Genomic DNA, 12,883 nt, shown 5'->3' with positions numbered 1-12,883 from the left:
ATATTGTTGATGCAGTCATTGGTAAACAGGCTGAGGCCATCAAATAACTAGACTTGAGATTTTAGTTTAATTCAGGGCAGCTGCCTGGATGTAAACTTAGCGCCTCAGCGGTGCTGGCTCAGTGTTCGGACCACTCAGCCGCTTCTACATTAGATCATTAATTTAGTTATGAAAATAACTCAGGATGGTATGGTTTAGTCGTTAACAGGCAACGCAAACTCGTAACGTCATATGAGCCACAGAGCACATGGTCCCAGAACCAATTAAAAGGTGCAAAGCAAGCTTCAGAAATTCAGTAACAAGATACTAAGTAGTGACCCTGAGAGCCTCGAGGTTAACCTCAGTCTCTTGGGCTTTCCACGTCCGCATTTCGAATCCCCCACATTGAAATGTAAAAATAGGTCTAGCAGCTGAGCACGGTGGCTCGTGTCAGCTTCTTGAGCTGGTATGTACATCTCAAGTCAAGTGTTCAGCTCTCTGCTGATGCTCCGCCTTCTGGCAGGAGGCGACTGTCCACAGAACCCGCTTCGTAATGATTATTGAGAGTGGTAGCTGAGTGATTCATAGGTCTAAAGCCAGAGTGAAAATGTCTACCTGCGACTAAAGAAGTCGGATACCAAAAACAAGCTAAAACGAAAACCGATGCAATGGAAATCGACCAATGGAAATCGACAGATAGAATATGGAAAAGATCAGATGGTAACACACATCAGACAGAGGCTTGGCACAATGGGATATAACAATGACAAGAGTTGAGAAGATCTAGGATGAGATGGGTGGTGGTGGTAGTAGGGTAGGAGGGTGTGTGGGTGGTGGTGGTGTTGGGCTAGGAGGGTGTGTGGGTGGTGGTGGTGGTGTTGGGCTAGGAGGGTGGTGGTGGTGGTGGTGTTGGTAGGCTAGGAGGGTGTGTGGTGGTGGTGGTGGTGTTCACTCACAGTCCATCGTCTCGTCTGGGCCTGCCGAGCGCGCTGCTCAGCCCTCGGTGCGGGGACACCGACTTGCCCCGGCGACGATCCCTCGGTGGAGACGGAACCCCAAAGAGACTCTTACGCAGCTGGGAAGGCGGAGTAAACATGTGGAACACACGATGCAAACACGTCGAACACGCAACACAGACATGTCAAACACACGACTCAGACACTAAAAACACGCCACGCAGACACGTGGAACACGCAACACAGACACCTCAAACACATGATGCAGACATGTCGAACACATGACGCCGGTGCAAGGGGAATACATGGTAATCATATGCAAACAGACAGACAATGGATTGCCTCAACATTTGCTGCTTGGCATTTTTGATGAGGTCAGACAGTTGATTACTCCCACTCTGGCCGCGTAGGGTGTAGCCACTTTTCTGAACACTCCTTTAAATCTCCCTTGGCAACATTTCTTCATTTATGAACTGCCTCTGGCAGGAGACTAAGTGATTATGTGGATTCACCTCGTTACGATGATATAATTGTAATTTGAAGCCTTTTGTCAAGCTACCGCCGTGACGATTTTTTTACCACACTTAACCACGCCGGCTCGTGCGGGTTGGTGACGGAGAGGCCTGGGGACCGGTCCAAATATCTCTCGCCACCGATGTTAACGGTGGGCAGCAATCAAATTGAGGCAATGCGATTCCTAGCGCAGCGCCCCAATCACCGCTCCACCGCTTTATTTGGAGCTACCAATGACAGACGTGGCCTGGACACGGCTCGGTCGGGAGAGCGGCACGCTTCCAGGGCACAATCAACTCCATTGTGTCAAACGGGTTCCATTTAAAATGGGCGCAAGGGGATGCCCTCTGGCCTCGGCCCGCTGCCCTCGTACTTTGCAGCGGATGTCCCTGCTGTGGCGCTCCAAGCGGCTGCGCGTCTCGGCCGCGCTCGTCCGCAGCGTGTTGAGCGTCAGGTGGTCCCACGCGATGGTCTCGAAGCTCTGCGAGTCGTGCGGCACCGACAGGCCCACCTTGATGCGCGTCACCGTGTGCAGGTAGCCCCGGTACGCCTCCTGCAGCGGCCGCGTGAAGGAAGTTCAACACGCGTAAATTAGGCGATGAAACACATTTGTCGTTGGCCGAGGTAGAATGGGAGTGAAGACATAGAAGGCGTTGTCCATTTCTAATGCTCTTTAAAGCGATCGGTTGACTTGTTTGCCGCTGACGAGCGAGGAGGAGCTACTTATAGAGCCGTAGCAGTCGGGCGTCGACACGGCTTGATCGACGGTCCTTCGAACCCACGCGGTACGTCCTGTGGCGAGGCGCTGCCCCAACCTTTCTGTTTACGCGTCCATCGCGCACGGGCCACTCCAGCGAGAGAGACGCACCTGGAAGTCGGCGATGAGGTCGTAGAGCGAGCGGAACGTGAGCGGCTTGTGCATGAGGTCGGGCCGCCGGCTCATGCCCAGCGAGCCGAAGCGGCCGTTGTGGTAGACGCCCAGCACCACGTGGCGGAACGTCCGCCCGCCGAACTGAGACTTGAAGCTGAGGGGGAAGCGCTCCACGCCCGGGATCCCATTGGTCAAGTGTCTGTCAAGTTCCACGAGGGGGTTAAGGGTCACCGTCGCTCACTAAATGCCACGCTTACCGCAATATCATTTTTCACGATACGATACCGTGCCGTTCCTATCAAATTTGTATAAATATGCTACTGTACGGTGTTGCATCATACCATGTGGTATTGTACTGTATCGTTTTTCAAGGCACTATCAGTTTTCGACGATTATTATAATAATAGTGTCCTATAATCTTGTAATTATATTTGTATTTTTTATTGCATTGTTTGGTGCTTTGCTATACTTTCTGTACGATTAAAGATTACTCTAAACATTCACTCACTGCAGTTTACTCATTAAAAGCCTGCCAAAACTGTTTTAATTATTGCTACTTTACAATCAATGCTACTCAGATATTCTGTCAGTGACACAAGTAGTGAAATGAACGACCAAAATAATGACGTCATACAACTGCCATGCCATCAACAATGTATGAACAACAATCATCAGCATGGTTGTAGGTTACAACACGGACGATACGATCATCATGGACCTCATACCGTACAAAGTTTAGTATGAATAGTGTCGCCTTACCGCTGTAAGCCGACTCCAATTAGCACGGTGAGCCACGTACGGTGCGAAAGAAGTTCAACATCCACACATAAATACGTAGTGCCCCGCAAAACCCACATTGACCAACACACGCCCCAACCTACACACCTATCCTCAGCCCAGGTACGTGTACAGCGCTTTAGTAAATCTACTGCTGGATGAGGTCCTCCCCACGCCAAGGGGGCCCTGGAGGTTATTTGAGCGTAAGTCCCCACGCTGGGTCTGTGCGAGTCGGTGCTGGAGGTTCCCAGGACTGGTTCAGACAGCACTTGCCACCGGTGTTAGCCCAGCTCAGAAATGTAACTCAGCTCGCTGGGTTCACAGTGCCAGTGGGCCAACCACTGCCCCGCAGCTCCAAGTCTTATGTCCTTAAGTTATTTAAATTAATCGTCTTTGAAATAAATAAACATATACCATGTGATTCCCCGGGAATACACAGCCAGAAGCTATAAAAACGGCTTTAAAAAAAAACTTTAAAATTGTGAGTAATATCGTAACAATATAAGTGTCTTTTCCATGCAAACGTCACATCTATTGTAAAAAAAACATGGTTTTGGATTATATTATCATAAAACCAACTTCCTACAGGACAACATTGGAAAAGTGTTACATAAATGGTTCACACGCTCGTAAATTGATGTTCATTTCCCAACGGATAAATCTGTGAGCGGAAAAAGCAATGCCAACCATGCATGCTATGGGTGTGCCTGCTATTCAAGGGCAATGGTAAACATTAGCCTAACAATGCAAATAAGTACTTGATTACATTTATTGGAATTTTGTGAGTGGCTGTGTAAACAGACCAGTCCACACGCTCTCCCTGCTTCTGTTGGTTGTGACCGTGCATTGTTCGGCACCATGTCTGACGTTTCGCTCCACATGGTGGGAGATTCTTTAGGAATTGAATTTCAGTTCTTGAAGCTCCCAGCGCATGGAGTAAAACGTTGGACACCATGTCGAACAACATGCAGAACATCCCGGGAACACATCGGAGAGCCATGCAGCACAAATGCAAAAACCGATGCAGTCGGCCGTTTACTCGTGTACTGGTTTTCTTTAGAGCAGTAAACATTGCCTGGAATCTTCTCCAGGTGGTCTCCAGAACCCGGAGGCACATTTCTTGTGGTGTTGTTGCAAATTCTCAGAAGTGGTATCGTATAATAGACAAGGTAATCTATATTAATATATAAATAATATACACTTACTTTTCACACCGATGGTTGTACAGTATAGTAACGCATCGCACGTTACTGAGCATCCTCTGTGTAGGTATTGTACCACGTTGCGATCCACCAAAAATGCTTCGAATGAAGTCCTTTATATTTAGGTTCCGGTTTTGAGGAACACACAATGGGAGTAAACCGGGGTATGCCTCGATTGGCATTCAATTGTTTGAGTTCTGACTCCACGCTTCCGAGTTCTCCACAGAACAATGAGTTGGATTCGTGATATACGCGCGCTATAAGTTGTTTATTATTATTACCGTGAGATTCCAAAAAATAATTATTTAGAAGTAACATTGTACGCTAATGAGTTTTTGCTTGGCTCATCCCTGTAGATTCCACTCTAGAAATACAGCGCTGCCGCAAAGTCCAAACGTGAGCAGCATGAATGTAACTCTTTAAGCCGTGCGGAGTTGCTGCTCGTCACAGATTTAGTGCTCAAGAAAGGCTGTCTGGAGTCACAGCCACGCAGCAGACAGAAATTAGAGGCACACACTTAGCAAACATGCCCTGGGGGGTATGAGAATGTGGCAGAGTGTAATATGCAGGGAATAAAAATATACAAGACTCTGCAATTCAGAAAAATCTGCTGATATAATTGAGTGGCTTTACTCTCAAACTTAAAATGCCTTTTTCTGTATATCGAGTATTTTGTTTTTATAGATTGTCAATCCACTCAAGAGCCGAAGGCCACTCAATGCTATCTTGCTGTATCAGGGGGGCTGACTGCCCATCATCACCACGCTGGCGGGCGAGGCGAGTGAGGGTGAGGCTCAGGACCGGTTCAGAGATAATTTGTCACGAGACACAGACGGGACTCAAAGTCAAGGCCAATGCGCTCAATACCAGGGACATTACCTTGGGGCAATACGTCCAATGTGGACATCCTCTTGGTTAGAACAACAATGGAGAAACGACTCTTTATGTGTTCTACATTGTAACACTCGTATTACATAGCCTTATCCAACTTATGACATAAGGTCGATAATGTCTATTCCATGTAATGACACCATTACATGGCAACAGAATGATTCACATTATTTAATTAACTTCAGTGGCATCTAACAGCTACCTAGCAGCCGTGCCGCACATCCCGAGATAGTAATCCCTCAGCCCAGTGGGCACCGCGTGTTGAACTTATCTCGCACAATACGGAGCCAACCACGCCAATCAGAGGCGAGTTGTCAACATTAAACTCAAACCCATGAGTTCAATACTACCCAAATATACGTGGTTGTGTTTGCGACGAAATCACCCACAATTCACTCCATCTCGTCATGTCTTGCAGGCTCAGCAGGAGTGAGCCTGGATAGCGCGAGCACTTCGTGACCACCACGCACAGAAGAACAAGGCTCATAGGCTGCTGCGCAAGCTACAATGTCCCAGAGGCCAGTGCACAATAATCCATGGACAAATAGAACTTAGCTCATGACCACTGCACTCCCTGCATTCACCAGCCAGCACTGACCATGGTACAATACTTTACACGACTCACACGGCATGGGGAACCCCTCATCCAGCAGTGGATTGGCAAATGGACCATGCACGTACGTGTACGATGTCATTTTTAATTGATATGTATACAGTATATATAAAATCAAGACTCTCTTGACCGCGAAGGAAAATCAGACTCGATCTGTGAGGTTTATACAGCTTGGGAATTGTAGCACGGAGCTCGCAGGCGCCTCTCGGGGCTTGCTCTGTCCGCGACTTGATTTTAATTGACAATGAGACACATAAATGGACTGACTTTTTGTATTTTATCTCGACAACACAGTGTGTCTAATTGGATTATTTCTGCAGGATTAATACAAAAAACTTAACATACTGTACAGTCTCCCAAGAACGTCCTCGTGATAAGTTAATTTATAAATTATGAGCAGATAACGACCATGCAGTAGTAGTAGTGAGATCCATTGAGTAGTGCGAGTGATGTAGCAGGAAGATAAGTTGTTTGGGGGACTGGCTTGCTGTCTCAAAAAGGGTGGGCAGACACAATATTGGAATTCACCGCACTCCTTCCTGGCGTGGAGACAGCCAGCTGGCTGAAACGCCGAGACATTTACTTGCTCTCAGGGACTGGAACAAGCCCCCGCTATGATATGTGTACATCTCTGATGCATCGTTTAGCTTCACTGAAGCAGCAACTTCATTCCGTCGTTTTGTTATCGCCACTACTAGCACGCTAAAGTATGATCCACATTAAGTTATTGGAGTGGTAGTGGGTAGCATGCTGCACCATGAACCTGACGACACGAGTTCTAAACTATTTATTATTTTACCAGGTAAGGCCCATTGTGCTACATAGCTCTTTTTCAGAAGCGACCTGGCCACAAATGATAACTCAACGAAGTGGCTTATCACGTGTAAGTGTATATCAGACAAATACTCTAAACGCACGTTTCTAAATGTGGAGGGAAAAACCGGAGGACCTGGAGAAAAATCCACGCGACCACGGGGAGAACATGCAAACTGCAAATATACAGGCATCAGGATCGGGATCGAACCCACGACCTCCTGCATACCAGGCGAGGGAGTTAACATATTCTTGGGTCTTTCGATTAAAGTCACGTAGATAGGTTCAAAGAAAATAAAAAATAACAAAAAACTATGACGTTTGGATCGCAACACAAGCGGTCGTCTTCAGGAAAACTACTGGAGCTTTGTTGATAAGCCAGTGGGCTTGCAAAGTACTTTCGTCTTAAAGAAATCAATTTCGTGAGCCCACTGCATTCAAACAATGATCAGCCACGACCAAGGTATTGGTCCTACTGTGTTTCAGATCTGCCTCATGTTCACGAACACTGTCCGAAACATGTCGCTTAGTTTCCCCAATGTAACTACTGCCGCAGACACAGCTTAGTTTGTAGACGCCGGGGTATTGCATGTCAGGGATATTATCCTAACAGATGGGATCAGATCACGAATTTTATGTACTGTGTTAAATCGAACCTGGATCTTGTGTTTGCTCATGATTTTGGAAATATTTTTAGTGACTCCTGCTATGTATGGCAAGGTGATGGTTTTGATTGGGTCCTCAGATGGTTCTTTCCCAACGGTTGGGGTGATAGCTTTGTTATTCTTTGTTATTTTCTTTGAACCTATCTACGTGACTTTACCGAAAGACCCAAGAATATGAATTCCTGCAGTCACGAAAGCTTTAAGTCAAGGAGTTAACATCTCTTCGCCACGAGTTCGAACACGAGTTCGAACACGAGTGGCGCGAGATATCTCAACTGGAGCTGCCCTCCCCACCTTCCACCATCGTGGTGAAGTGTGGTAAAAACACACACAAACGACACGGCGTGGGGAAGCTTTCGTTCAACGGTGGATTATAATGGCTGGAATTTATTTTCATGTTAATATTTGTAAAAACTCTTTGTATAAACTGTAGGCATAAGATATAAATAGTAGCTACTCAACAACTCCTTAACCACCTTCATGGAGGCCTCTTTTATTGCACATGACTCAAGAGCACAGATGGCTCATTTAACCGCGGACAAAGGAGCCATAATTCAAAGAGCAGTTGATACAATTATCCCAGCCAGGGAAAGAGCAGTGGAATATCGTAAGCCAGTTTCCAAGACGGGAAAAATGTCACAGATTAGTGAATTTATATTTACATAGATCTAACCTAATTGTGTGTTCATCAGACAGTGGCTGGCTATTTGGAATTCTTGCTATCATTGCTGTAGAATTGTTGATCTTGCGAGGAGGGCCAACGTGCAGTAGTTAAAGGATGAAATGAACATCAACTTAGTGTGATAGGAATGCAGAGCACATGCTGATTTGTCAATATTCAGGAAATAAAGTTTTAGAGGCAAAACAACACTTTTCATTAGAACAATATCCCTCTACCAGCTGAGTGTTCATTCATATTAACACTGCAAGCCTGTAGAGGATTTGTTTTCAACCACAGATGTATTTAACAATCGCAAAAAAACAATAAATAATGATCTAACTCTCCAAACAACATAGATTATGCAAAGTTTTTTTTTTTAGCAGGAAAAGCAAAACTGAATTATTAGTTATTTTTCAGAGGCAACCTGGCCATGCACGATATCCCACTGAAGTGGCTTATCATGACATGCAGGAATGTATGGTAGCAGCCAAATAATCTCAACACGTTTTTCGAAATGCGGAGGGTAAAAACAGAGGAACCCAGAGAAAAATCCACACCACGGGGAGAAAGAACATGCAGACTCCAAATATACAGCAGGCATCAGGGTTGGGATCGAACCCACGATGTCCTCCACACCAGGAGAGGGAGTTAACATCTCCTCGTCCCAGTGGATCCTACGACGGGAAATATAACAAGCGGGCATTTGTGGAAAAGCAACATCGTGGAAAAAAATCTAATAAAGCAGTCCCCCACCCTTAATGGTGTATGACACTCAAATGTCTCATTTAGCCTGGCCGAATAACAATTAGGGAAGATCTGTGGTGCAGTGGCGAGCGCACTCGGCCATGAGCCCCGCCACCTGAGTTTGATTCCCGCTTTGGCCCAGACAACTAGAAGTATAATAAGAATGATAAAAGATGACAAAAAACAGCATCGCAAAATGATGCAGCTCTTAGTTTTCACGATTCACTGGATCTGAAGGTAATTAGGTTGAGATGTGTAAGGAAATGTAATCTAAAGAGAAAACATCAATGGCTTATAATCTAAACCATCCCTATTAAATCTCACCGTTTACAAATAATGGTGCCCTTGATAACTTGCACCTCCTTCGGAACGTTAACATGTTTATGATGGCGTAATGAGTGAGAATAAAATATAAATGTGTGTGTGTGCACTCTCAGCTGTATATTATCATAATTTCACAGCCTTTGCTGTGTATACAAAGTACAGTACTGCTGCTGTAATTAAGCTCGAAAGTCTTCAAACTGGTGCTTGCTTGATGGCACTGCATGCTTGGCAGGGAGCGTAATTGAACGAGAAGAATCCATGTCAGGAAACAGCGGTTCCTTATCAAGGTGCCGTATTGCCCTCCCTTGTCACACAGGCAGCACGTGATCACGCTGCCACTCCCGCACGGCGCACCTCTCACTCGCTCTGCAATCTTTATTGTTCTGCAGATTCTAAGCCTGTTCTCGACGAGCCAACGTAACGTCGCAAAGGAATTAGTGTCTGAAAAATGGCTTTTCAAACGCCATGAATGTTCTGAACGGTACAGAGCGTCTCCAGGAGACATCATGCGCCCGTGGTAAAGGCATCATTTCAGTTCCCACTGGGCATGAACGTGCACTTTTATTTCTTGCAGTTGCCGATTGCCTCTAGAATGGTGATGTCATATTAAATATCCCTACACTAATACTCTTATCAAGGATAAACCTCTAATTGGCTTTCCAAAGGTTTAATCGTGTACCTATGTTGAGCTTCTTCCACATCGTGCGTAGCCAACTGCGTGAATAGAAGGTGCGGGGGAACGACAACAAACTAAACACAAAACGCAGTTATCAAGAAATTCGTTTTCAATCTATATCTAAAAGTGCATAGCTCCAGTGGCTTCCTAATATGGGAAGAGCGTTCCTGACGCCCGCAGAAGCGCATCTGAGAACGTGCGACGCAGTGACCGTCTTTGTTCGATGGCCAGCCAAAAGCCACTGCGAGGATGGGGGAGTTTCAAGTGAATTCCGCTGCTGGATGAAGGCCTCCCCAGGCCGACTCCACCTAGCGCAAGCACACCACGAGCCGACCAGCGTCGCTCCACCTCCGCGGCGGACGTCCTCTCGGCCGCATGCCCTCGCTTCGCTGCCACCAAATCGCGGCTCTCATCCACCAGCCACCATCCGCTCGAGCGGCGCGTCATGCCCAAGCTCGCTCGCTCTCCCAACAGTCAAACTGATGCCTTTCACCTGCATGCTCTCCGATTCATGTGTTCCTTTTTATGCCTCGCAGTATAATGCCATGCATGCACCTCTGCACACTTTTTTGCAGGATGTCCAGCTTTTGTTATAATTTAGTGAATGCCCAGATTTCCAATCCACATGTCCTAGCGGTTCCCATGAACCGACAAAACGCTTTCTTCTTTCGGCACATTGCAAAGTTGCTTTTCGTTATCGAGTTCCGCTTTCCAAAAGCACTCCGACCTGCTCTCATCCATCTCTGAATACCGTCTCTATGATCACGGGCCTTCTCTAACGACCGTTCTTGGCACATACACTCTGCTGTATTTTCTACCCGACAGATGTCTCCAATTGTTGAACCAACGTGTCGTATGCTCCACCCAGTGTATACTAGCCACCCCATATAAGAATAGGTTGTATCCTTTCTGGCAATAAAACAGGTGTGTTAAGATGTTAAAACACCAAACGGAAACCTTTTGCAAGGAATCATGTCACTGCATTAACCACATCTACTTGTGCTGAACATGCAAACAAAAAACACGCTCTGGTAGTAGATGATGATGCATTGTCTTTGAAACTGTTTGGTCCACACCAGAGACGGTTTCTTTTGAGCCTCGTCTCAAACAGTGTCAGACCAGAGGACGCCAAAAGGCGTACAGCCCCAAAACAATGCCACTGTCAGAGTAATGAGAGCTCGGGGTTAGCAGCTACATCATGGGACCTCCTTTTGTTTGTATTTTCACCACAAGTATTGTGGTTAATGCAGACATGACTCCTTGCAAAAAGGCTTCAGTTTGGTGTTATAACATCTTGACACAGCTGTTTTGTTGCCAGAAAGGGTAAAGCTATTCTTATATTTTGATATTGGCAAGGGAGTGTAATTGTATATTTATGAGTGTACAATGGCTTTAACATCCATTATTTATCCAGAAATCTACACTCAGGTGTTTTCTGATTATAATGTGTGTAGTGAGCACCCTGCCACTACATATGTATGGCAAAGCACCAGGCTATAAAATATTGTTTTAGCAAATAGTGCCATAGTTCAAATCATGTTTATTCATGTGATTGTAAGTAGTACTCAATATTAAACAATTATAAAAGTTTAAAGTTAGCTATGCCGAAGTAATCTTAAAAAATTTGTAGCCAAGAAAATAAATAAAAATGTATCCCCGAAGCAGAGCTACAAAGTGTCTGCTATTGAGTTGTTATGACAAAAAGACGTTCACTACATTAGCAACACGCATGGATTACATGCTCTTGAGATTACATTCAGACATAAAACGTCTCACTATATCATCACGTGAAATGTGTGGTAATTTTATAAACAGTCAAACATTGTCCTGGTTCAATAAAGCCAGAGGGCCCCAGTCACAAGTCTATTTTCACCGTTATTCCAGCAGCGTCTCAATGGCACCGTCACGGCATGAAACAGCCATTGTCTCTTGAACTTCTCTCGCACCGTACGTGGCCAGCCGTGCTCAGCAGAGGTGCAACTCGTGCCACAAATGCAACATCCACAAATCACAAAACCCAACACATTTCTCAATAACGCTGTTGCCTTAAGTGAAAACAGCATATACATGCAACAGGAGACTTGCATTAACATTATTTAGATAAGTTTAGTGCTATAAATGTCCAAATGATGAACCACTTTGTTGAGTGATCATTTGTGGCGAGGTTGCTTCTGAAAAATAAGTTCATACCTGAGTGAGCTTTGCCTGGTAGGATGGGGATGGTTTAGTTTTATTAATTTGTGTTTTAATAATTTATTTACCTTTCTTGTACTTTGCACTATTATCATGTTTTTGTATTTTTTGCTGTTGTGACGATCCTACCCGCCCCTACCGGATATGTGAAAGAGAGCCACATAGCTCATCGGATTCCTCCAGAATAAATATTCTGATTCTGACTTTTCAGGGCAACGGCTTTTCTTCTCGGCGCACCAAAGTGCTTGTGCCCCGCTTCCAATGGAGTAGGTAGCACCGAATCATTGGTTTAAATGGCTCGGAGCTCAAGGCGAGCAGGCTTCGGTGAGCGCAGCGTCAGGGCGACCGCTCTCGAGCGGCGAGCGCCGAGAGCGTGCGGCGGCCCATTCTGGAACTTTGTTGCGGTATTTCCGCACTACGGTTTTTGAAGGTTTTTTCGTGGTGCGCTAATCTTTTGAGAGAGCTGCAAAATGATAGCCATGCACGCACACAACCAGGGTGACTGATGATGAAAACAAATAAGATGTGAATAAAATAAGCAATGCTTTTGGTGATTATGTTATGGCAATGACATCAAACAGCTCTGTTCTGCCTTTCGAATTCGAGGTGAAAGAATGTGGAGCCACGTGAGCTCTCTTGCTAATCTGAAACAGACCCTGCAACACTCTTCATGTGAAGTGCTCTTCCCAATAACATCTGGCAATTCAGCAGCGTTTGCTCCACAGTTCTGACTGCTGATGAGACCAGGTCGAAACCAGCCCCAGAGTCTGCTTCCTTAAACACATTCTGCTTGACAATACTGGTATAGAAAGTCACAAGGCTGATGGACTAAAACATTACACTTCTATTTGTATGAGAAGTATTTTTTGTTATCCTTCTCCCCCCTGGCGGTGGCACGTGCCCCCCACCCCTCCCAATGATCTGATCGAAATCCCTAATTTCGATCGGATCATTGGGGTTTATTAGTAATAAATCGGCCTTTTGCGACCCCCACTGCCACTGCGT

General features: G+C 45.7%; 1 protein-coding gene across 1 annotated transcript in view; it reads right to left on the bottom strand.

The window, feature by feature from the left end:
- The window catches only part of VASH2 (vasohibin 2), a 37,630-nt gene that overhangs the window by 7,176 nt on the left and 17,571 nt on the right, over nt 1-12,883 (bottom strand). The window contains exons 6-8 of the mRNA XM_061580410.1: nt 2,317-2,518; nt 1,822-2,001; nt 936-1,054 (exon numbers count right to left, since the gene is read on the bottom strand). Coding sequence (XP_061436394.1) covers nt 936-1,054; nt 1,822-2,001; nt 2,317-2,518 — 501 coding nt within the window. The remainder of the gene's footprint in view (nt 1-935; nt 1,055-1,821; nt 2,002-2,316; nt 2,519-12,883) is intronic.

Source organism: Lethenteron reissneri, chromosome 8 (assembly GCF_015708825.2).
Source record: "Lethenteron reissneri isolate LAM-NWPU_2019-01 chromosome 8, ASM1570882v1, whole genome shotgun sequence".
NCBI lineage: Eukaryota > Metazoa > Chordata > Hyperoartia > Petromyzontiformes > Petromyzontidae > Lethenteron > Lethenteron reissneri.
The sequence above is the reverse complement of the archived record's forward strand: the minus strand, read 5'-3'. Positions and strand labels throughout refer to the sequence as shown.